Here is a 24,944-nt window from a genome sequence, read left to right as displayed (position 1 = left end):
CATATGACTGCAGGTAGGTAGCTGGAGACCAGAGAGAGCTAAGGAAATGGCTAACACCTTCGTGCCTCCTGGAGAACAGTGGGAGGGTACTGCAAGTGTGTGAGCACCAGCACCCAGCACAGAGCAGCTGGGCCCCGGCCGGCTGCACTGACCAGTGAAGGACCGTGGACAGGGCACCAGCAGCATCTCCTCCTCTGCGTGGTCCTGCCTACCTGTGAGGACTTCCTCCTGTGCTGGAGAGCGCTGAGCTAAGGACCATATTAATAATTTCACATTTTACAGCCAGGGGTGGTTTGAATATTTCTTTTTATGCCGGCCACTTGTCTTTATACCTTTTAGCCTTTTACTTTTTATCAATGATTTTATACTTTTTATGTCACTGTATTTGCAACTTTATTGTTACTTGCCTCAAATTCTTTTTGAGTACAAAATAAGAATGTAAACTGATCTGAGAAACAGAAACACCAGAGTCACTTTGTGAATAACCAGGAGAGAGTGGCTCATGTCATTTTTGTTGTTGAGTACCTTAGAGTCAGAACCGGCCCATAGCTGACACTCTTGCGGGTTTTCAGAGGAGGTTACTCGCACAGGAGATTGGGCATCCTTCTTCTGCGGAGAAACTAGCTTCTTGCCACAAGTGCTACATAGAGACAGGAATATTTACTACCACAGTCTAATCTTACACTTTAGCCACCCAAGAATAAAATAAGTCATGAGTGTAAGCCAGGAAGCAAGAAACAAAATATCATTTCTGCATATAACTCCTTCATGTCTATGTGAAATGTGACAATGATATGGCAAAATGCTAGACCAGGATGAAAATCCTCGAGTCAGGAACGCCAGTGTGTGAGGGGGTCATGTGGCTGAAAACAGTGGTAAAAGAAACATAAGGAAGTACAGGCTCTCTGGGTGGCGCGGTGTGTTAACACGTTGCTCTGCTAACGGAAGGATCAGTGGTTCGCATCCACCAGCTCTTCCATCCATGAGAGAAAGGTGGGCGGTCTCCTCCCTGTAAAGGTTTTACAGCCTCAGAAACCTGGAAGGCGGCTGTGTCGATGCAGCGGGTAGACAAGAGATGCCATTAAGTGCATGCCCACATGGACCCTTGTCTTGTCCTCCTCAGGCCTGTTCTCCCCTGTAGCGTCCATCAGCATCTTAATGACTTTGTCATCTGCCAGCTCACGCAGGCTTACGCCCGGAGGCCCTCTTACCGCCCTCCCTGATGTTTACCTGTAGACCTGTCACCAGCTTCTGGCACCACCTGATTCCTCTCAACTCCAGCCTGTTCTTAAACTCACGTCTCTAGCCGTAAAGTCTTTTTGCCCAAATTACTAGATGATTACATTCAATAAACATAAAATAGATGACATCATTCAGTGATAAATATGGGTCTGTCTGCTCTGTGGATGGAATGAACACCGTGTTCTGGTTTTGGTATGTTGTACGTAGACCTTGTTCTTTTTGCTTTGGTAAGTTCTTAATCACAGAGAAACAGATACTGAAGTACATCCAGCTAGAGTCGGCCAGGATTCCCTCACCCCTGCCCTGTTCATTCCAGGAGATTTAACACCACCACCCTCTGCCCACTAGATGTTAGTGCCACCTTAGGGTCCATGTCATACCACCAACAAGGTCACCCACGTGGCCCCAGTTGAAATGCACAGGGCTATGCCATTCACTGTCCACATTTGTGGTATAGTCCCCTGCACCTTCTGCTTGGGGTGTACTAGGCTTTTCAGTCGCCCAACAGCAGTGAAGCTGTGGCTTAGTGGGAAGGAACTGCACCACCAGCCCACAGCTGTGCAGTTTGAATCTACCAGCTGCACGGGGGGGAGAGAGGCGGACAGTCTCTTCCTGCACTGTTTGCAATCTCGGCAAACCCACTGGAGGGTCAGCTGTGATTAGTTCCTACTCCGCAGTACACAGCAACAACATCAATGAATAGGAGCTGTTTTCATCCTCGTTCTCAAGTGAGCAAGCCTTAGTTTAAGTGATGATGGCCGGTTACACGGGCCTGGGCCCTGGCTAGCACCCAGGTGGTTCCACTCTGCGGCTTGGTATCCTCAAGCTGGATCCTGTCTCCCACTGACCAGCTTAACCCTCTCTCTCCCTGGAAGCTGCCAGGAGGAGTTCCTGCCTGCTAGGGTTGAGTGGTTGGTAAGTGCAAAGGACAGAGCAAAGGGCAGATGTCACCAAGCATTCACAGTGAGCAGTCACTGAGAAAACTAAGGTCCTGTTTCCCAGGCTGCGTAATCCAAGATGTCTGTGTCAGACTTCAGAGTTCAGCTCACAGAGGTGCTGCACCAAGCCCTGAGGGGCGCAGAGGAAGCTGGGAGCCAGCCTGGGTGGTCCAGGTGAGAATCCGAGCAGGTGAAGCCAGGTAGGGATGGAAGGCCTGCACACCTTTTCATTATGCTGTTAGCTGGTTGGATAGGGTTATTTTACAGGAAACAGCTGCTTTTCTGAGAATTCGGGGTCTTGTGTTGGAAGAAAACACTCTAGCACTGGCTCTCTCTTTTGTATTCTGTAGACCACTATCCCCAGGACACAGAAAGTGAAATGTAATATAGGACTGTTGGATGTGCAGACTGTATGTAAATCCAGTCACATGAGCAAAGTGAGATGACCGTGTAGATTTCAAAGTAATCTTATCACATTGGCATTACTTTTATCAGGATTCATTTAAGTGACTATTTCTTTAGGAAATAAAGGCACTCAAAAGGAAGTTGTTGTGTACTCTTCAGGTCATAGCTGACCCGCCAGCTGATTTTAAGAGGCAGCAAATTGCACAGATTGAGCAGCTTTCTTCCGCAGAGCAGCTGGTGGACCATGTACCTTTGAATTGGCAGCACATTTCTGTACCGTGAAGCCAGACTTTAGACATAAACCGTCATTTCAATGTTTACAGGATTCCCTTCCTAATTCCCGTTTGCAGTGATGCCATTTCATTTCAGCTGTTCCCACTCACACCTATTGGCATTATTGCAGAAGAGAACAATAATTTAGCAAGTAAAAGAGAGAACAGATCTTTCCTCTCCACATAAATGGAAATTATTTACTCACATAAAATATGTTCATGCACTTCTGAATTTATTAATGTACAATGTCTTTGGCTTTCTCCTCTTACTGCTATGTTGTTAACAAGACTGAATATAAATTAGTACAATGGAAAGAGTGTAGTGTTTCCTTTGCGTCATAGAAAAAACAGGTTTTTTAATGTTAAAATATTTTAACATATATAATTTGATTAATCATTTAAAAATAATTTATTCTATACATTTTGCTTTTAAAAATATTTTCACGTCCCTTAACAATTGAAGCAGCTCATCTGTAAGAAAGCCACAATAACCTAGTTAAGTAGAATAAAATTTGAAAGGGGAAAACCTAGCATTTTGAAAGTGAACTTTATTATCCAAATACTAATGAATGGATTAAATGAGATGGAGAGAAATCCAAAACAGTGAATTTAAGTCTGCAGAAGCTTTTTGCCAGCAGCAGAAGGGGGCATTCTTGGCACAAACTTTGGTTGTCATGTGTCTTGTACTTTGTATGTTAAGAGTCCTGCACATGTTAGTTTGTGTTTGTTTCCCCGCTCCCCTTTAGTTCCACGCCTCTTAGTTTGAATGTATTGTCCTCAACTCTTGCAAATGTGCGTGGACTTTGAAGGTGAACGAGTGGGAGGTGAGGACGCAGTGGGGACCATCGGGGCAGCCTCTGGTGAGGCGGCCTGTACCTCCACCCTGTGCCCTCTTACAGCGTGGCCTCAGAAAAACTCGGTCACTGGGACGCTGGCCAACACAGTAGAAGAAGGAGGTGCTCTTCTCGATTCACACCTGGGCAGGGTCCTTCTGAGACTTGGCAATTCAATCCTTTTATAAAGTCCAGTTAAGTACCTTCTTGGAAGTTGTACCAATTTTTAAAAATCATTAATGACCTTATATATATAGTCAGTATTTGTTTCGGTTGCAAACCTTTAGAGTAAACAAAACATAGAAATAGTAATGGGGAAATAATCTTAAAGCAGACGCAGTTATACTTGGACATGGTCCTTCTGTTGGCCTTCCACAGCACCAAGTGGATTTCCAAGCACTTTACCCTCGGTCGTGAGCGGTGAGCATCATTTCAATCTACAGTAGAACCAGAGGCTGCTCCCCAGTCCACGCAGACGCAGGCCCTCACACATAATCCTTGCGATCATACGATGGATCGCTGTCCGGCTGCCCAGGCGCCTGGACCCAGGCCTGTGGCTTCATGCGCAAGCAGGACGCGCAGAACAGCAGCCCCGAGACCAGCAGCAGTGCAGCCCCCACGAAGCCCACATAGAGTGCACCCCCGGGCTCCTGCTTGCTGCCCTCGGGCACCATGGGGTCCAGGAAATCGGCTATGATCTCCTGGGTGTACCACACTGTGGGGATGAGGCCTGAGAGCCCCGCGGACAGAAGGCAGAGCCCGCCGGCAAAGGCAGCGTGGCTTTTGGTTTTGGGGTCCCCTCCCAGGCGCGTGCAGCTCATCCCCACGGTGGATGTGCAGATCCCGAGTGCGGACAGGAGGCAGGCCAGCACCATGGCGGCCCGGGCGGCCTGCACATGGGCGGGCAGGGCCAGGATGGAGAACTTGAGGGCACAGCTGAACATGCCAGTGCTGTACCACGTGCAGTCCATCCACAGCCCCTGCATCTGCACCAGGGCTGTGATGATGCCCGAGCCCCCGTCCACGTGCACCTTCCAGTTGGGCAGAAGCGTGGCCGCGAGCACCCCAGAGCCGCCGGATAAGGCCAGGCCGAAAGCAAAGAGCTGGATCCTTGCCCAGGCCATGGCGTGGCGTCGGTAAGGCTGGTGCTGGCTTAGGATGGTGCGCTGCCCGGATGGAGTGGAGCGCTGAGCACTGGAGGCTGGGGAGAGAGAGTGATATGCAGTGAGCAGAGCAGAGAATGAGCAGGGGCTGAGGCCTGGCATGGGAGGTGCCACCCCTGTCTCCTGGCACAGAGAAGGAGCTGGGTCTTCCTACAACAAATGTGGCCAAGTGCCCCAGAAGCCACCAGGTCCCCTACTGGTCAGGAGAGAGACAACTGTTGGATTCCAGCTGTAGGATTTGACTAAGAATCCACACATTGACTGTTTTTCATTAAAATGCTTGGTGGTAGGGAGCTCTCATGGCCTAGTGGCAAGAAGCTGCACTGCAATCCCAGAGATTGCGGTTCGAATCCACCAGATGCTCTGCTGGAGAAGGAGGGGTAATCTCCTCCTGTACCAGTCAGATCTGATATGATGGTCCACACACACAAAAATAATAAAATATTATTATTCCATGGTTGATTAGGGTGCTCTGATGGCACAGTGCTAGCGAGTTCTGCTGTTAACTTAAAGGCCTGGCTTCTCTGGAGGTCCGACTCCATTAGCGGCCAGTTGGGAGAAAGGCTCCTTCCATTAGGGTTTACAGTGGGTCTCTGCAAATCAGAAAGAACAGATGACAGTGGGTTCGAGTCACAAGAGTTTCGTTCCACATTCACCAAATGGTTTCAGCAAGTCACTTATTGATTGAGCACTTGCCACAGGCACAGGACCCAGTCAAATCATGGCAGGAGAAGTGGGAGGCCATGGGGTGAGCACCATTTACGACCCTTACCCTGCAGAGACCGGGTTTCCCGTCAGGTCCGAGACCACAGCCGCCGGCCACTGGCTTTGCCTTATCAGATCGTAAGCTCATTTCCATTTGGAACCAGAGTCGTTTCCTGACCCAGACGGGGCCATCCGCTGTAGAAGTGATGCCTCTGAAAGCTCTGTCATTGAACCCTGAAAATACATACCAAGGATAGCCAGAGATCACTAGCAATCACTTGCTGCTTTTTCGTTTTGTAAGAGGCGGAAAGATGGCACTGGCCGTGGTCTGGCTGTGTCTTCAGCTGCAGCCTCAGTTGCCCCGTCTCCCAGTACCTACCTGAGAGGAATCCAGTGGCTTCTGGAATCCTCCCACAGTGGCCTCTGTGGTTCCGAATGACGTGTCAGCTGCTCCAGCGGAGGGGCTCTGTCACCATTGATGGATGTCCCCCGGGAAGCCGACGGGCTCTGAGTCCCGACCCGGGGTCAGCTCTGCACGTCACCAAAGCTCACTGGCCACAGCTCTCCCTTCTGAAGAGGAGAAGCCACTAGTGTGTGTCACAGGATTATGTAAGATATGTCACTTACTGTACAGAGGTAACGCGTGGTTGCTGTGAAGCCAAACACTGTGACACTGATGAGTCAAATGCAAGAATGGTTACCCATGGTGGACAGTGTTTGGTGGAGCTCCCCGGTTAAAACAAGCTTGGAAGCAGGAGTGGCATCCACTTCCACGATAGCTTGCCTTGGGAAATCCTATGAACCTGGAGAAAGGACAAAACTTATACAGGAGGTATTCAGGACTTTTGTTCATAGGGTCGCTATGAGTCACCTGCAACTGGACAGCACTTAACAACAACAACAACATGTCAACCCGGGCCTTCTAGGGGCTTCGACCATTATCTCACCCACAGAAACCCCCACAGCTGACTTTAGTATTCAGGTTTTCATTTTTTTATTTCATGGGACAACTGATATTTAATGGTATTTGGACTCTTTAGTTGATGTCCATGGAAACCTCTGCTGTCATCCTGCCCATGAGGACTTTGTGGGCAAGGTCCGCAGACAGCAAGTCCCCAGTGTCCACTGTGTCCTCAGCAGCACTGGATAGTGTACAGAGCTTCCGTCTCTCCCTGTCTCACTCTCTCCTGTCCTCTGACCTCATGAATTGGGCAAAACCCTGGTTTTGCAAAACCCTTGTGCTCTTGTGTGCTTCCCAGGCAAGCATCACACAGAGCAAGGGAGCCCCCGTACCTGGAGGGAAATGTCACCCACCTTACCACCAGGAAAACAAACAAAAAACAAACCAAAAAAACCCTCAGCTCTATAAAGTATTAACAGGGCAAGTGGTTCACTTCAGATGACCCATCAGAAAGGTAGGTGGCTTTGGTCACATATCCCACGTACTGTCAATTCATGCCTGTATCAAATTGTGTACTCTGGGTAGATAACAGAATTGATTTCCTTACAAGTTCAGCCCTGGACCTCAGACTCTCATTCAGATGTATCCAGAAATAGCACTGTGCTTATAAAATGCCAGCTATTTTATAACTCACTTATTCTCCATTTCCTAAATTTCTTCTCTTAGGCCAAAATATATTTTTTTTATTCATTTTAATGAAAGTTTACAGAGACAGGGTTTACAGTCATTCATTGTTGCACTTTCCTCCCTGTCCACCCCCACTCCTCCTTGAAAAGAAAAATTCTTTCATTGTTATACAGTCACATACAATCACTCCCCCCAAGTCCACTCTACTGTACAGCCTTCATTCTGGACTCCTGACATGACAATAATATCCAATCATATATCCCTTTTAAACAGTTCTCTCCCTCATAGGTTTCAATGCAGTATACATCATTCCTCTCCTCCTTCTCTGTCTTCCCTCAACCCTGATGTCAGTCCTGTTTTACAATAGTATTTTAAGAAAAAAAACTTGAGGCACAATTTGTGGTGTTTTCACAGCTGTTTTTTAGTTTGGGGTTTGAGTGTTTTGGACCCCAGCCCGCTCACTACATCTCAGCCAGACCCCCCATGGTACCCAGTGTAGGCTTCTGCCCAAGCAAGGTGACAAGACAACTCCCTAACAGCACTTTCCCCCGTCTTTCTTTCTTTTTTTTACGTTGAGATGTTGATCAAACTAAGCTCTGCTCCCCAATTAGACACGTCCTTTTTCCATTAGCAAGTGCATTTTCTACATTCCAGTGTAATTCGGACTTTCCGACAGCCTGTTCATCATAATTAACCAGTACTGACAGTGATAAATTATGGACGGCCGAGACCTGGATCAAAGTCTGACATTGCCTTTAGCGCCGACTGTCGAATATTGGGCTTTGCATTCTCTCTACTGCGTAGACAACTTAGAATCTCTTCTGCAAAAGGAAGGTGACTATTCTTGTTCTTTTGTGAAAATATACTGGCATTTTTGTTTTATTGCCAGGAGGTCATTGTTTTCTCTCTCCAGCCACATGCATCATAGTTTTATGGCCTTTTCTTGCTAGGTTCCATCTCGGAGGGAATAAAGCCTTACTTTGTTTTACTCGTAGTGTTTGCAGCAGAGAAACATTGAGAGACAGCAAGTGCAAAATGTAGCTCCAAGTAGAGAACCCCTCAGAGCTCCCCAGGGCACACAAAACAGAACTGGGGGTATTAAACTCATAGCTTATTTGCCCAACAAAACCCTGTTCTCACTGAGATGCAAAGTCAGGATTTCAGACAAGATTCATTTCTATCAAAACTAGCACTTGAAAGCAGAGTCACAGCTTCTGGTTCAAGCAAAATAATCCTTAAGATATTTCTCTACGTCTTAGAGATAGAAGCTTCTCATTTGCCATACCTTTTGTTGACAATCTTCCGTGTCTTAACGCCTTCTGCCACTTGTCTTCACATGAACCCCAATAAGAGACAGTGAAGAGAAAGCTGATACGGGAGGCTCATCTCAGAGATGCCGATTATTAGTGGTAAAGCGCCAACGAGTTAGCTTGCAAATAAAGAACAACATGGACCTCTGAGAGGTAGAAACTGCTGATGATGCTGGAAGATAAATACCAGGTTCTCCATCTCATTTTTTGAGCTGTGGGAGAATTAAGAAAGGAGAGGCGGGGAAGGGAGGGAGTTGTTGTTAGAACAGGATTTGTTGAAACCTGAAAGCTGAAATGCCTTTGTGTCGCTGTGTACAGAGGAGGGAATGTTTGGGCGCTCACAAAATAGGCTTTCTTTTCTTTAATATCATGTTGCAGGCTTAGAGTTATAATTTCTTTTTGACTTTGTATCTCATATTGGAAAATAGAGTTTATTATTTTATGGTCCTCAATTAAATGAAACAATGCGGTCTGCAATATTTTTAACCAGACTATGCTTTTGTAAATGATAATTGAGACTCTCTTTTTTTGTCTGTGCTGCATGTTAATTTGTCCAAAACTCAGAGGCACAAAATTGGTAACTTCACTCTTTTCACAGTAAGTGCTCAGAGGAGTTTTTTAAAATAATGTTTTAAGTAAATAAAAGAAAGAAAAGCGAGAAACGGCTGTTGACTAGAATCACAGAAAATGTTTTCAGGGATAAAACTTACCAAGTCAGAGCCTTCAGAGAGTGCCATGGACAGAGGACCCAGGGTGGCTGGGCAGAGGAGAGGACACAGAATGGCTGGAGGTGCATCTCAGATGTCACAGATACTGGCAGTCTTAACGTTTCCATTTGTTTGACCTACTCAGAATGAAGCTTTCTCCTTTCACATTTTCGCTACTTGTTCAAGGCACCTTGTGGTCAGAATAAACTAAGTGCGAATGGAATGGGGTTTTCAGTCAGACTTGTGGGTTTTGCTAGGCATTCTTTGAAACATGGTCAAGTCTGCTTGAAATTAAACGTCGAAACTCTGAACCGTGGATACTCGTTCAGACAACGTTCACCTCCAGACCCTGTGGGTCCTCACGCTGTCCCCCTCAGCCAGTTGCCACAAAGTCAGTTCAGTTTTTATTCTACAAGCTGTAAATTCACAGCATGAATCTAAATTGACTTAATGGTAGTTTGGCTTTATAGAAAAACCTGTGATTTGGTGTTTACATTTTTACAGCTGTTCTCACCACATTAGATGTGAATTATGTCTTTCAGAGGGAGCCCTGGTGGTGTAATCCATAGGGAGTCAGGCTTCTCTGGTGGTTCAAATCCCCCAGCAGCTCCAAGAGAGAAGGATGGGCCATCTCCTCTCATGTGATTCACAGCTTCCGAAAACCCACTGGGGCAGATTCCAAATTGACGGCAATGCATTGATTTGGGTTTTAATTTAATTGTAGTGACTAGCAAGGCACATGTTTTAATTACTCGGATTTTTCTTTGTTAACTTGCTTTTATCTCTTATAAATCTAAATAGCTTACCTTTCCTGTATCTACGCTCCTTTGGACGTGAATGTCGATTTGATATATAAATTTCATTTCATAGAAATATAAAAATACGAAGCTCTGTTGGCTTTTAGTGGCAAGAAGCTGCACTGCAGTTCCAAAGGCACATGGTTCGAATCCACCAGATGCTCCTCTGGAGAAAGAGGGACAATCTCCTCCAGTGTTAGTCAGATACGATTCGACGGCGCACAGCAAGGAAAAAGAAATAGAAAAATAATTCTGTGTATAACGCCTAGATGGAATTGTTGTTGTGTGCCTTCAAGTCAGAACCGATCCATAGCTGACCCTCCAGTGCATTTTCACAGGCCGTAAACCACGTGGGAGGAGGCTGCCTTCCTTCTCCTGTGCAGCAGCTCATGGGTGGAAGAGAGATGAGTCGAATCAAGTATCACTGTTAGCGTTGCCATATGGGAAGAAACATCCTTACAGTCTTGGTTTATCTTGCCGACTGATGGGTCCAGTTACCCTACATCATGTTGGCACCTAACAGGACCTCCAAGGATGCCTGTCTTTGAGGTGCATCAGTAAGTGGGTCTGCTTTGAGTCTTCCAAACAGGCACCCCTGGAAGGTGACCTGCTGTCAGGGTCACCAGTGAGGGATTCAGAAACTTCCATTAGAACTAGATTCTCCCCCCAAAACTTAACCCCCTTGTTCTAGACCTACACCCGTTTCTTTTAATTTTTGGGGAGGGGAGGGAAGAGCATAGTTACACACGTGCTTTTATAAAGCCCATATTTCTTTTTCTTTTTTTTTGTTTTGATTTCTTATAGAATTTATTGCATACAAAAGCAGAGCATTCTTAATGTATCAGAATTGTGAGTTTACAGATTTCAATAAAAAGTGTATATATACTATCTATGTCCAATAAACAAGCTAGGAAAAATTTTTTTTTAAAAAAAAACAGCCCATCTGTTTGTTCAAAACATTTCTTTTTTTTATTATTTTTTTAATTATTATTTTTGTGTCTATACCGTCAAATCGGATCTGACTGGTACAGGAGGAGATTGTCCCTCCTTCTCCAGCAGAGCATCTAGTGGATTTGAACCGCTCACCTCTGGGATTGAAAAAATTTCTTTTGTTTACTTTTCAGCCTTAATGAGAAAAACTGTCCTAGAAAGTATTGTCTATTCTAAAAGGTGAAAATTTCTGAAACACTTCAAGTTTTTTCATTGACTATATATTTATCATCAGGAAGACATTCTTGTATTTAAAAAGGAACTGGGAAGTCCTAGGCATATAGAGAGAGAATTTACTGCTATTACCGTCTTCTGAGGTGAGCGTTAAAGAGGGTTACAGTGACGAAGGATGACAGTAGAATTGATGTCCTGGAGTTGTGGTGCTGAAGAAGAGTATTGAACATACTGTGGACCGACAGGAGAACAAATAGGTCTGTCTTGAAAAAGGTTAAACCAAGTTTCTCCTTGGAGGCGAGGATTTTGAAGCTCCATCTCACATACTTTGGGCACGCGGACAGGAAGGGCCAGTAGAAGGGCATCATACTTGGAAGGTGAAGGGACAGCCCAGGCGAGGAAGACCCCGGATGAGATGGATTGACATGATACCTGCGGCAATGGGATTAGGTGTGTTGGAGTCAGTGAGACTGGCTCAGGATAAGTCTGGGTTCAGAGCTGTTATACATCAGGTCACCATGAGTCACAGGCAACTCAATGGCACATAACAGCAAAGACAAGAGGATTTTCTACATGAGGCTGAGAAATTCCTGACCTTGAACTTTCTCTCTTACCTTGAACTCTTGGGTTTTGGATTCAGTTCCCCACTTGCCATCACTGACCACTGTCTTAGCCTTAATGGGTTGCACGGTTCAACTCCTGATCTTCCCGCAAACCTGTTCTACCCACAGTTTCCCCACACGAGTTAATGGAGGAACAGCCCCTCTCTTTGGCAGGCTCAGCATGGTAACAGTTCCCTTTGACTTTTGACATTCTTAGTGACAAGGAGAGGGGAAGGGATATGGCGGAGTCTTTTTTGTTTATTTTGGGGTGTTTTCCCCCCCTTTTATTATTATTATTTTTAATTTCCATGAACATTTACAGAGATTGTGGAATTCCATTCATTCATTGTTGCACTTTTCTCCCCACCACCCCACCCCCATCCCCAGTTCGCTCTACTCTTTAAAAAGCAAAAGATAAACTCCTTCATTGGTATACAGTCCCCCCTGCACCCTCCCAGCCTCATCCCGAGTTATTAATTTTAATGAAAGTTTACAGAGACTTGGGTTTTCCAGTCATTCATTGTTGCACTTTTCTCCACCACCCCCTCCCAATTCACTCTTCTCCTTGAAAAGAAAGAAAAACTTTTTCATTGTTATGCAGTCCCTCCCCCCAAGTCCATTCCACTATGCAGCCTTCACTCTGGACTTCTGTAATGACAAGAATACCCATTCATCTGTCTCTTTTAAACTGTTTTTCCCCTCTTCTGTTTCAATGCAGTATACATCGTTCCTCCCCTCCTTTTCTGTCTTCCCTCAACCCTGATGTCAGTCCTGTTTTATGACAGTGGCCCTATGCAGTATTTGTCCTTTTGTGACTGAGATAGTTCACTCAGCATAATGTCCTCCAGGGTCACCCATTTTGCATAGTATTTCATGAGCTCCTTGTTTTTCAATGCTGCATAGTGGCGAAGCCTTTCATCACGAAGGAAAGCATTTTCCTGGAAATTCCCCAGCAAGTTTTGTTTAATAGGTCACTGGTTCATAAGAGGTTCTCAGGGATGAGAAAGGCTGAGAGGTGATCCGCACCCCAGGAGGGGCAAGGGGTGGCTTTGGGTGGGTGTCACTGGATTCTTCTAATGTTTCGTGAATTACATCAAGCAGGTTTGAATTGGCCATCTGTGCAGTAATGACTCGAGTATAGACGCAGATTCAGTCAGTGAGGGCATTGAGATTATTCTCTGGACCTGGTCTCTGCCCCCTGCCCACCCAAGGATTGTCTTGCTGTAGTAAACATACCGATGCGCTCACCCACCCAGTGACTCTTTTCTTCTGGGCCTGTAATGGGTCCAGCCACTGGCCTTCTTAAAATAGGGCTCCTTTAACTTGAGTGAAAAGTCGGGTCTGGATTAAATGTGTTCATACGTACAATTTTTTTTTTCCTTTGTTGTGCTTTTTATTCTACCTGAAAGATTTCAGAATAAAAATAGTTATCTGTGCAATTCCACAAACTTAGTGATTTAATACACAATAATGTTTCCCTTCTGATCCAATGTTAGTAAATGAGCAGTATCAGCTTTGAGCACAATCAGGTCATTGTTTTCCTCATCTTTATGGTACGCTTCATCTGTGATCTCACCATAGCACGCTCTTTGCACATCGGGACTTTTAAAGCCAGTGTCCTCACTCAGCGGTGGCATGGGGACTGCGTCAGAATGTCCTCTGTGAGCGGGACCTGCTGCCCCCCACTGCCCCCTTGTCTTTGGCTCCTTCCCTGTGATGTTTCTCTCGGGTCCCCGCAGCTCGGTCTTTGTTACTGGAGGGTGGGGAAAGGGGGTTTCCTTCTTGCTTTTGCAAGGGGGATTTTGCCATAGTTGAGAGCTTCCTCTGTTTTAAATTGTTTTTCTTTCTTTCCACTCCTCCGGTGATGTGGAGGGAGGCTTATGCAGCCCCCAGACCCCTTGAGTAAGAGAACAGGTGAAGGATAAGGTCCACTTACTACTGAATTTGGCTTCAGGAGGACAGGCCAGACATCAAGTCAGAAGTGGGCAAAGCAGGCATCATAGTGAAGCAGATGTGTGGCCCCGGAGGGCGACTATGTTGAGGTGTGGTTCTTGGAATGCTGTGCAAACCTGTGACTTTGGAAGTGTGATAGTGAGATAGTGAAATTCTGCCCTTGAGTAGAGTTTGGGACAAAGATTCAGGCAGAATAATTGAATTTTCAAAACTTTGAGCTTCATTCCTTTCTGTACAGAATGCATACTGACTCCATACCTGGTTACTCTATACCTGAATGGCTGGTCCCCTCTCCCATTACCTAGAGGCCAAGAGGAGTGGGGGCTGTGGCATTCCAGCAGGGCCTGTCCACCGGGTACAGGCACCCAGGACCACCAGGCATACTTGGAGGTGGAGGAACATAGCACCACACAGACAGGAAGGTGCCCCACTGGCGTCAAGTCAGATCTGATTCAGTGTCGTGTGGGTTGAGTAGAACCCCAAGGGTTTCCAAGGCTGAAGGTCTCTACACAGCAGACGGCTTCATCTTCCTGCTGAGGGGCTGGTGGGTTCGAACCACTGATCTTTTGGTAGCAGCCCAGTGCTTTAACCCCTGCACCAGGACTGTACCTTTTCTTACTATCTTTCACCCTTTCACCTGATGCTGCACATAACTCTTCCAAGTCTCCCAATCAAAAAAGTGTTCCAATCAAAAAGCACCACAGCCAGCCTTCCCTCCCGCCCCAGAAACCTCCCCCCTTCTTACCTCCCCGCATCCTCAGGCCACGGCTACCCCCGCTCTTCCCACCCTCCCCAGAGACCCCCTTCTCACCTCTGTCTTCAGTCCGTGGCTTACCTTTCGTCTCTTCTTGGAAGAGGTTATTCTGCTGTCATCTCAGGCCATCACTGCTTATCCCTGTGCTCTTTCTCTTCTCTCACCAGCTAGTGTGGCTCTGAGCATCACAGCTAATGAGATCGTGACCTCCTGACCACTAGTCCCCTCTGTTGGTGTCTTCGTCTCTAATCTGCACCTCTGTCCACTGCCCACGGTCATGGTCACGCCATAGCCTGCTTATCTGCTGATAGTCTGGAACCATGGGGGGGGGGGTGTTGACATGGACACTACAGTGAGCGTTGTTTCTGTCCTTTTCCACGTGGATGACACTTCACTGTCCCTCATACTATGAGTCCAGAGTCAGGTTGTACATCCTCAGACCCACAGCTGTCAGGCTGACTGTGACTCACGTGTCCTGTAGGACAGAGGAGAGCTGCCCGGTGTTTTCCATGTACCATGTGGGCCCGAGATTTGAGGTGTAAATCAAAGAGGTTTAAGATTTGAAAGCTGCTCACCCGGGTGGGCTGTGAGTCCAAAGCTGGTCATGACTGGGGCCTGCCTGGCCTGGGAAATCCACATCCGCCCCCAGGGCCTGGTGACCCTGTGACCGCTGAACGTGAACACTGAACATTCTGGTGTATTGACATTAGAGTGGATTTGAGGGCCAGTGGCTGAAATACTAATATCAGTCTTTTCCTTTGAAATGTTGGTAGGTCATCCTGATACAGCAAGTTTAGAAATGGTCTGGCAGCATTAAACCAGAATATTTTAAATGCATTCTACCTTTGTATTGATTTCCTTTCCATAACCAAACCTTTTAATAGACTTGAAACTCACCCAAAAAAAAGTGAAGCAAGAAAAAAAAAAAATAATAGTTGCGATTTTAAGTAAGCATTCACTTATAAGTAGAAAGCATTCTTCCATCAGTTACCATAGTTACAGAGCAGCTTTGCCAGGGTTCTGGGGCAATGGGCTCCATCATTCTGAGCAAGACGACAGAGTGCTCTTGCCGGGAGAGGGAGAGGAGGAGAGTGGGTGGTGGGTCCCCACAGAAGGATGGAGCTTTACTAGAAGGGATTGTTTTATACTCTTTCGTAAGGTTCTTCATGATATCATAGCCACATTTGACTGTGAATGGAAATTTTCCTTCAGGTACGCTGTATTAACCAACTTAAGTCTCAAACTGCATTCACGTTTCAGCTGACTAACCTCTGTGGTTTACATTTGGGCAGGACTTTAAAACTTTAGCATTAAATAAAGCTTACTTGGAACGTTTCTCAAAGGAATATAAAGTCAGGCAAATAAAAATGGGGCCACATTTTGAAACGTATGGAAGTGAGGCAGGCACCTCCTGCGCTGGAGGGGAACAAGCCATCACTGTGACCGAGCTGGGGGCTGAAGTCCCAAATAGTGCGTAGCATGCTAACATCTCGTGGGCTTGTCGTAGATAGGGTTACATTTTACTGCAGATTTTGCCAGAAGGTTTTCTGTGGAGGGGGACAGGCTGTATTGGATTGAACATCCCCCAGTGAAGCGGGAGAATTCCCCGTGCAGTCTGGGAGAAGTGGAAGACGCAGAGACCAGATGAGGCCTCCCACTGGAAGGAGAGAGGTGGAGACGGGGAGGCCAGCAAGTTCAGACATGGAGGGTGGGAGTCCAGAGTGGTGGGCGGGCAGGTGAGGCCGAAAGAGAGGTTGCGACTCACTGGACGGTTGGCCCACATCTTGGGCCAAGTCGAGGGAGAAGAGGTGGAGGGGACCCTAAAGTCTGGGGTGGCTGTGATGTCTGCCCATCCTCCACTCGCACTTTTCCCATCACACGTGCCTTAAGATGGAGCCACCCTTGCTGTCCCCTGGGCTGGCCCTCCAGCCTCACCCCACCTCGAGCTCACTCCCTACTCCCTGCCCCTCCACAGTGCTTCTCTCCCCAGATGATAGTGAGCCTCTGGGACGCCCCTGCCTTGTACTTTGCGAGGGTCTGTGGAAAGCTCTGTTCCTGGCCCAGCACGCTCAGTTACCACAGACAGCGTTCATGACTACACTAGATGAAGCTGAGGGAGCAAACGCGGGACCCAACTTTTTGTTTAATGATTAATAGAAGATTTATTTAAGCAAGAATACATAGTCATCTCTGTCAGACTTAATATGAGATGTTAAATGGTCATTCCAATTTTCCTTCCTGGATAAGTTTTTTTTTCCTATCTCACTCGGTTTTGAAAACCTAATACCAGAAGAAGACGGGCCCAATGCCAAACACAGCTCGTATGAGGGAGAGCTTGGGAGGGGCCTGACATGGGACAGACATTCGCTGATCTGGCACAGGTCCAATGAGTTAAGGCAGGATCTCGGTTGTGGTTGTTGAGCTGAAGCAGACAGTTCCATTTAAGCCGGGATCTGATGGCCAGCTGCTCGGTTTGAGCCTGCCGGGTCTCCGGAGATATGTTGTATTCAGCTGGGTCAAGGGGAGCAGGTAGGGTGTTCAGGGGTGATGGCTTGTATTTGGGGAATGACATCTTGGCAACCAGTGCAGGACCCAACTTTTATTAAAGCACCTTCAGATTCACCTGGAACACTGAGTACTGTCATTGGAGAGTCATTGTTCCCAAGAACTAATCTTAGAAATGGACATACATCCGTGCTGGCGTGGTAAGAAGCTCCGCTGCAATCCCAAAGGCACACAGTTAGAATCCACCAGGATGGACAGGTTCCTACTGTGGGGTTTACTGCCTCTGACAGCCCTCTGGAGGGTCAGCTATGGTAGGTTCTCACTTGAATGCACAACAACAGTAACAACAGTCCCCACTAAGAGGGTCTGAGGGCTGGAGGGGGGAGGCGGATGCTGTTCTTTGCAGCATGGCCGCTTGGTGGGCAGCTCTCGACTTCCCACACGGAACTCCCTCACCTTCACCGGCCCACACCATCCCCACAGGCTTCTGCGTTTGGTCCAGCAGGCAGGGCCCTGCAGGGTGGGTCAGTGACCAGTCCTAGAAGGGAAGCCCCGAGTGGGCCTGTTTGCCCGCAGGCTGCTCACATACCCTCGGCCCATCTGAGAGACAGGCCTTCTAGGCCCTGCCCACTAAGTCTCCTGTCATATGCAGTTATTTTTAATCTCACCTTAAAAAATAAAGACAAAGAGGATGTGGGGGAAGGGGGATTAATCATGGGGTTGTACAATTTGATGGGTGGGGGAGAGAGGGAAATTGAAATAATTTGTTCTTGAAAACAGTGTATTCAAATTTTGTAAATAGTAGAAAAAGACAAAAGAAGAAAACCACTGCCATGTATTGTTGTCTTTGTGTGTTGTCTAATCAGAACTGACCCATAGCTGACCCTGCAGCGGCTTTTCAGAGGCAGCAAATCACACGGGAGGAGACTGCCCATCTGTTTCCCACAAAGCAGCTGGTGGATTTGAACCATGTACCTTTGGTTTAGCAGCGCAGTTCCTTATACTAGGCCACCAGAGCTCCCTCTAATAGACATGTATCAGAGGCCAACTTTTTGAGGAATTTTCTAGCGAAAGGGATCTTAGAAACAGGGACTGCCAAAACCCACCTCTTAGAAATGTGGAAGGTAGGTTCTTGAGGGAAGGCAGTGCCGGCCCACGCCTTGCGCCTGGGTTCCTTCCTGACATTTGTAGGGTCTGCGTGCTACTGGGGGAACAAGTGCAGCTGTCCCCCCAACATGCCCGTGGCCCCAGTTTTGACTACATTTCCCCATGTCTTCATTTTTAATGTTGTTCTTCTCACACGAATCCTTACAATTCCTTTCTGGAAACAAGACCGAGGAGAAATCTATCAGATCCGCCTGAGAAGTTTCATCTCTTTATAACGACAGACTCCCTGCAGCTGGACAGCACCCGGCAGGAACATTTTGGGTGGCTTCCGTTTGTTCCCTGCCTTCCACCCAGCCTTTCCAGGCCAATTAGAGTTGCTATCGCAGAGCTAGGAGGCCGCTTGTCCAGCTGAGAAATCAGCATCAGTGCTGAACGTGGGGTGTCCTCAGTGAGCCCCTTTCTGGAGCATTTAGCACTGAGCAGTCCCGAGGGTGCCTTCGCCTGCAGTCTGTTGCTCCGGTGGTTGGAGCCCTGCTTTATAGTCAGAACTGCTGCTTCAGCTGATTTTTTTTCCCCCACCGAAAAGCTGAATAAAATACCGTAATGCCGTCTGTTACCTGCCCACTGACTTTAATGAATATTGGTGCATTTTAAAAGGCCATTGTAAAACTGCATCTTAAAGCGAGGTGCCCGTCAGGCCTGGGTCCAGCGGTTCTCCCATCCTTAAGGCGTCTCGCACCCGGCTGCGGGCACCTCACTGCCTGAGAAGGTTCAAGTGCAGTGCCGGGGAAGGGCTGCTTCAGGAAACATGCCCTTGACCACGCTGCCTCCCTGCTGTACAAACATCAGCAGCTTGACCATGTGGTGCCGTGGCCTAGTGGTGAGAAGCTACGCTGCAATCCCAAAGGTGAGCAGTTCGAATCCACCACCTGCTCCACAGGAGGATGGACATTCTACTTCCTTACAACTGACTGCCTCTGAAAACCTGCTGGAGGGTCAGCGAGAGGTGGATTCCACCTTGATGGTGCAAAACAACAAGATGACTGGTGTCTGTTTACCACGCAGGTGGATGTGGGAGTGGTGCACTTCACTCCCTTGATCCGACCCCAGATCGAGCAGCCGTTCAAGCTGGTGGAGAAGGTCGTGCTGAACGCGTTTCAGTTCAGGAGGAAATACTGCTACCGAGGGCTCAGGTAAGGACGCCAGCTGCCTCTCCGGGACGGTCTGTATCATGTCCCAAATCACTTCTAAGGACTCAAAACTTTGAAGGTCGGCTGAGTAGCACATTTGGCTTGCACCCAGCTGGTAACCAGAAGGTTGGTAGTTTGAACCCACCCACCAGCTCTCTGGAATAAACAGGACCTAGCGACCTGCTGAAAACTTAACACTCGGTGGGTCTCCTGAGTCACGAATCGTTAAGAATTTCTGTTGCTTGATTCTTGAAGTTGTCTGTGATCATTACTGCTCGTTCACATCCTGTGATGAACGGAGCTGGGCTACCTCTGAGGAAAGAGCTAAACCCTCCCTTCTCCTCAGATGCCATTTCTAGGTTGGTTTTTATCAGTCACCCTGAGGCTGCAACTGCACAGTGAACAGTGGCAGCCCTGGGGGTCGGATTCCTCACGCACACCCAGCCAGTCTCAGTAGGTGTTTCCAGTGCCTTCTCTGTCTCTGTTCAACTTCTTAATGAAGTTGGAGGAAGCAGATAGTACTTCCGAGCCTCTGCCCTGCTGTCACAGTCCTCATGTGGCCACTTCTGTCTCGTGGAGAGCGCCTGCTTCTGGTCCAAGACCCAGCACATCCAGAGCACCCTCCGGGTGGGGTGCAGGCACCACCAAGCCAACAGACAGAGGTCTGGAGCCGCTGTGCTGTGATGAGCTGAAGCGGCCACTCGGAATTCATGCTCGGTGACAATCTAGAGAACGTTCTGGTGCTGGTGGTCCTGTTGGGTCAGTGCCGTCTTAGAGTGACCCTCTGGATCCTGCAGCGTCCACATGGTCAGTGTTGGGGTTGAGTCCATGGTGGAGTCACTGTGTCAGTCTCTTTCACTGGGGCTCTCTATTTTGTTGACCTTCTTGCCCAAGCATGATGCGTTTCTCCATTGACTTGGCCGCCCACGTCCGGAGTGTGAGAGACAAAGTCTCACCCGCCTCGAGTCTGAGAAACATCTCACTGCACATGGTCCAAGACGGATTTGTTCATTCTTCTAGCAGACCACAACGTATTCCGTATTCTTTGTCAACGTTGTAATTCAGAGTCTTCACTTCTTTGGTCTTCCTTATTCATTATCCAGCTTTCACATGAGATGATTGAAAATGCCATGGCTTAGGTCAACCCTCTTTGCTTTTTAATGCATAAAGAGATATTTTGTAGTATATTTATTTGTTCGGTGTGATGTGGCATTTGATTTCTCAACTGCAGCTCTCAGGAGCCTTAACAATGAATCCAAGTAAAAGTAAATCCTTGACAGCCTCAATCTTTTCTTCTTTGATTTTGATGTTGACTGGTCAGCTTGTGAGGCTTGTTGGTTGGTTATGTTGAGGTGTAATTCATACTAAAGGCTGTACTCTGTCGTCTCGGTGAATGCTTCGAGTTCCCTTCACTTTCAGCAAGTTAGCTTTTGCCATCCACATAGGACAGGTGGGTAAGAGAGTTCCTCCAGTTCTGATGCTGTGTTCTTCTTCATGTAGTCCAGCTTCCAGGTTATTTGCTCAGCACACAGGTTGAATAAGACGAGTGAAAAGAGCTGGACAATAAATAAAAGACCTGACAATGAATAAGGCTGACAGAAGAACAACCAATGCCTCTGAGCTGTGGAGTTGGCGAAGAGTCATGAGCAGACCATGGCCTGCCAGAAGAACAAACATGTGTATCAGAGAAAGTTCTGCCCGGGTGCTCCTTGGAGGCCAGGATGCCGTAGCTTCGTCTTTCATATTTCAGACGTGTACTTAGGTGAGGCGATTCCTTGGAAAGCGACATCATACTTGAAAAGATGGAAGGTCCGTAAAAAAGAGGAAGACCCTCAAAGAGGTGGACTGACACAGTGACTGCAGCAATGGGCACTAGAGATTGTGAGGATAGAACAGAATAGGCGGGGGTTCGGATCTGTTGTTCAAAGAGTCGCTGTGGGTCATACTTGACCCAGTGACACCCAACAATGAAGAGACACAAAGTATGTATAATTTGCCTGATTTTACGATACATAGTATGTCCTTGTTCTGTTTAGAACAGCTACTTATTGGTCTTTGTACAAATGTGTCATGAGCAGTCTGTGTTCTGGAAGTCGCATTCTTTACAGTGTTATCCATAAGTTGTTACGATGCATACCTTTGCATATTTGGTAAAGCACAGGTAAACAGCTCCTAGTGCCCTGCACTTTCAGCCAAGATCCATCTGGCATCAGCAGTGATATCCCTTGTTCCGTGGCCTCTTCAGAATGCAGCTTAAATTTCTGGCAGTTCCCTGGGGATCTACTGTTGTAACCTTTTTTTGTTTTTAAATTATCCTCAGCAACATTTTACTTGTGTGGGATATTAATGATATTGTTAGATCCTTTTCACACTGCACTGGGACCACTGTTCTTTGGAATGGACACAAATACTGATCTCTTCCAACTCGCTGCATCGCTTGTGCAATGTGCCCCGAAGGCCTTGTGGGACCTGAAAGAAGAGAATCAAAGCCCAGAGTGCCTTTGCGACCCTTCAGTCAGTCAGTCTCAGAGACAGTTCAAACTATCTGACTCTCATATCATGTGTAATGCAGACCTTGAATTAATTATTCAAACAAAGGCTTCAAAATAGCTTCAAGAGGGGCCCAGGTTCCTATCTTTATGTCAGCTGCTTTGTAGCGTTGCTTTATAAAGGTCACATTGTTGGGATGACAAGTTCTGAAGACTGCTGATTTCAAATTGGATTCATTATTCCAGTAATACAGTACCAAAACGGTATTAATACCCACAAGAAGTATGTTGTTGTTGTTGATTGCCGTCGAGTCGAGCACGACTCATAGTGACCTTATGAACAAAATGCCTAAAGCCCCTCTACAACTTTTCCGGAGGCATGTTGTTTAAGAAGCAGATGCTGCTCCTGCTTCCAAACAAGAAGTATTACAACTTTAATATCAAAATCGAGGTAAGTCAGCTACATAGTTTAAAAGAATGCAGGTAAGCCGGTGTAGGGAGCTCTGTTGGTAAGAAGCTGTGCTGAAATCCCAAAGGCACAGAGTTTGAATCCACCAGCTGTTCTGTGGGAGAAAGATGGGAAATCTCGTGTGATTGACTGTCTCAGAAAACCCACTGAAGGGTCAGTTATGGGTCGGTTCCGGCTCGCTGGCACACAACAAGCAGCAGATGTTACCCTGAACATACCTTAACAATCAGAGCTATTTTAGCTTTGGGAACTCTATTCGCTCTGTGGACACAGGAGGGCACCTTGCAGGTGGGGCCGGCCCACATGGACTCAGGGTCATCGGTGGTGTCCTGGTGTGGCTGGAGGCTCCAGCACTGCTGCCCAGCGTCGGGAAGTCCTAACTGAGCCTTTGCAGATATGTGCGAGAAGGCAGCTTCATGACTCACAGAATTTCTTCAGATTTCTTTCTTTCCCGCCCCCCTCTCCCCCTCAGAATGTTATTCCCTGAAGCTCAGCGTGTGGAGAGCACTGAAAGACTGCTCCACCTGGCCGACGTGGACCCCACACTCCGGCCCTGCCACCTCTCCATGGCTCACTTTCAGAGACTCTGTGATGTATACCGGGAAATGTGTGAGGAAGACCCTCAACTCTTTGACTACAACTTCCGAGAAGAACTCAAGGGCTGTAGAAGCAAGATGGAGCAGGAGAAAAAGGGGGGTGAGGAGAGTTAGGGACACGTGCTGTTCTGTTAGTCAATAACATGTCACCCTGCTGGCTTGGTGCCTTGTGCACTCATCTTCTACAGAATGACAATAAAAATGCCAATGACCACGGAGGACTTCTTCTCTTTTTACTGTACAGGTTGGTAGAGAAAATAAATAGCATCAATTAAGATACAGTACAAGCCTTCTTTTAATATATATACTGCATAGATATGACACATTTAGTATAAACAGCATCTATTACAGCCTGGCGAAAATGAACTCTCTCCACAGTCTGCTCCTAGATCACATTAAAAATAACTTAAATCTGCTTTAAATAAAGCAAAAACTAACAGCACAAAGGGAATGCCCAGAGATTTGGGGAGGGGGGGGAGACTTAATAAAAAAGCTATTAATTGGAGCTTCTGCACCTCACCTTTCCCACATAACTTAAAATAGAGTGCATTTGGATTGTACGGATTTGAAAGCATTTTGAGGCCTCGTCAAAAGGGCTAGAAACAAAGTCATTTACAAATCCTGACCGCTTGTCATCTAGTTGTCTGATCTACAATAAATTAAAATAACTTAAGTCTTTACAGCTCTCGTGGGACGGTGCGCACTGCACAATCCCACAGAGGATCCCTTGTCCTGAAGGTGCATGTCGCCGGCAGCCCCCGAGGACAGTGGGGCAGTGGGGCAGCGGGGCCGCGTATGCACAGACTGCCACGGATGGACTGTGACAGCTATGACTTCCCGTAGTTGTCTGCTTCATAAAAGCACTCCTCGTTGTCCACCGACGTCAGGCTCTGGACACTGAACTCCCGCTCCAGGACAGAATTTAAATCCGTGTTGTTTGCGCTTTCCAAAGACTGGCTGTCCAGGGACTGGTGATGGACCTGGGATTTCAGCAGGGTGCCCCTGGCCCTCTTGGTACTGTTTGCTTTCCGCTTAATGGGGCAGAAATGGGCACGGACCAGCTTGGGGTGCTCCCCTCCCGGCTGGCCCTCCTGCACCCCCAGGCCAGCGTCGGGCTCCTCGGAGATTTTCAGTCTCTCGAACTGGATCTCGATGTCCTTGGTGGGGCTGCCGCTCTTCAGCACCGGCTGGTAGTCATCGTCTTCGTCACTGAGAATGTCGCTCTCCTTGACGAGACTGTCCGCAAACTCGGGCAGGCCCTTGACCGGCGACTCGCCCTTGGAGTCCTGGCGGCTCTCGGCCGTGTGGCAGCCGCTGCTGCCCAGGCTGCCCTCGTCCGAGTCCAGCGAGGTGCCCTTGCCCGTCTCGCCCGTCCACTCGCTGCTGGACGACTTCTTCAGCATTTTGAGGGATCTGGATGACGCTGTGGTCAGAAAAACATATTTCCCTTAAGATACAGAAACAGCTGTAAAATACAAACCATTGCTGCACATGGATTTCCACCCACGAGTAAATTTAAAAGGTCAAACTGACCAAGAAAAAAAGAGTAAGAAGTTATACATTTTATAAGACTAAAAGTAAGAAGGGAAAAGGATAATTTCAGAGAATCTTGATTAAAAGAGGGGGATGTAGAATTTCAAATTCTCATGCAATCCTGACTTTCCCGAGCTCCTGAAGCTCAATAAAGCCCCCCATCCCCAAAACCTGCCCAGAAGAAATCTCTAACTATTAAAGCAAAACCCTTCCCTGAGTCCATCTTTATGCCAAACAATAGTCTGATGTTATTCGGTCCCATCAAGTTGGGTGCATCACAGCAGCACGTGAACAGACACAGCTCTGCCTCAGCCTGAAGCATCTCACCGCCGGGCTCGATCCTTTAGCCAGTGTTGCATCTACGGTGTTAACCCTTCTTGTTAAGGGTTTAGTGCCTGGCGCACTGTGTGCTCTTGTAGGTAATCGTACTGGCAACAGCAACTCAAACGTTAGGTGAGCAGCTTACTGGGCAGTGGATTTGCTTTAATCTGAGAAAAGATCCCCAGAGACAGACAGCACCCCTGAAACATGGCTGTACTGAACACACAAATGGTTGGGAATCGGTGGGCTGAGTGTTAATGTGTGTAAAAAAGTATATAAATTATTTTTATTTCATCCCCAA

General features: G+C 47.3%; 3 protein-coding genes across 4 annotated transcripts in view; 1 reads left to right on the top strand and 2 right to left on the bottom strand.

Moving 5' to 3' along the window:
• Positions 1-22,903, top strand: part of TFB1M (transcription factor B1, mitochondrial) — a 68,316-nt gene extending 45,413 nt beyond the window's left edge. The window contains exons 6-7 of the mRNA XM_006882810.1: positions 19,111-19,238; positions 22,666-22,903. Coding sequence (XP_006882872.1) covers positions 19,111-19,238; positions 22,666-22,903 — 366 coding nt within the window. The remainder of the gene's footprint in view (positions 1-19,110; positions 19,239-22,665) is intronic.
• On the bottom strand, positions 4,176-4,814 carry CLDN20 (claudin 20). The gene has a single exon (XM_006882792.1). The coding sequence runs from the start codon at positions 4,812-4,814 to the stop codon at positions 4,176-4,178; it is 639 nt and encodes a 212-aa protein (XP_006882854.1).
• A 713-nt stretch (positions 22,904-23,616) lies between the features above and the next one.
• The window catches only part of TIAM2 (T-cell lymphoma invasion and metastasis 2), a 537,146-nt gene continuing 535,818 nt past the window's right edge, over positions 23,617-24,944 (bottom strand). For both annotated transcript variants that reach the window (XM_006882752.1, XM_006882753.1), the window contains one exon: positions 23,617-24,212. In XM_006882752.1, coding sequence (XP_006882814.1) covers positions 23,617-24,212 — 596 coding nt within the window. The remainder of the gene's footprint in view (positions 24,213-24,944) is intronic.

Source organism: Elephantulus edwardii, unplaced genomic scaffold (assembly GCF_000299155.1).
Source record: "Elephantulus edwardii isolate Elephantulus edwardi_28Jun2011 unplaced genomic scaffold, EleEdw1.0 scaffold00024, whole genome shotgun sequence".
Classification (NCBI taxonomy): domain Eukaryota; kingdom Metazoa; phylum Chordata; class Mammalia; order Macroscelidea; family Macroscelididae; genus Elephantulus; species Elephantulus edwardii.
Note: the sequence above shows the minus strand (reverse complement) of the source record. Positions and strands in the feature narration are given on the sequence as shown.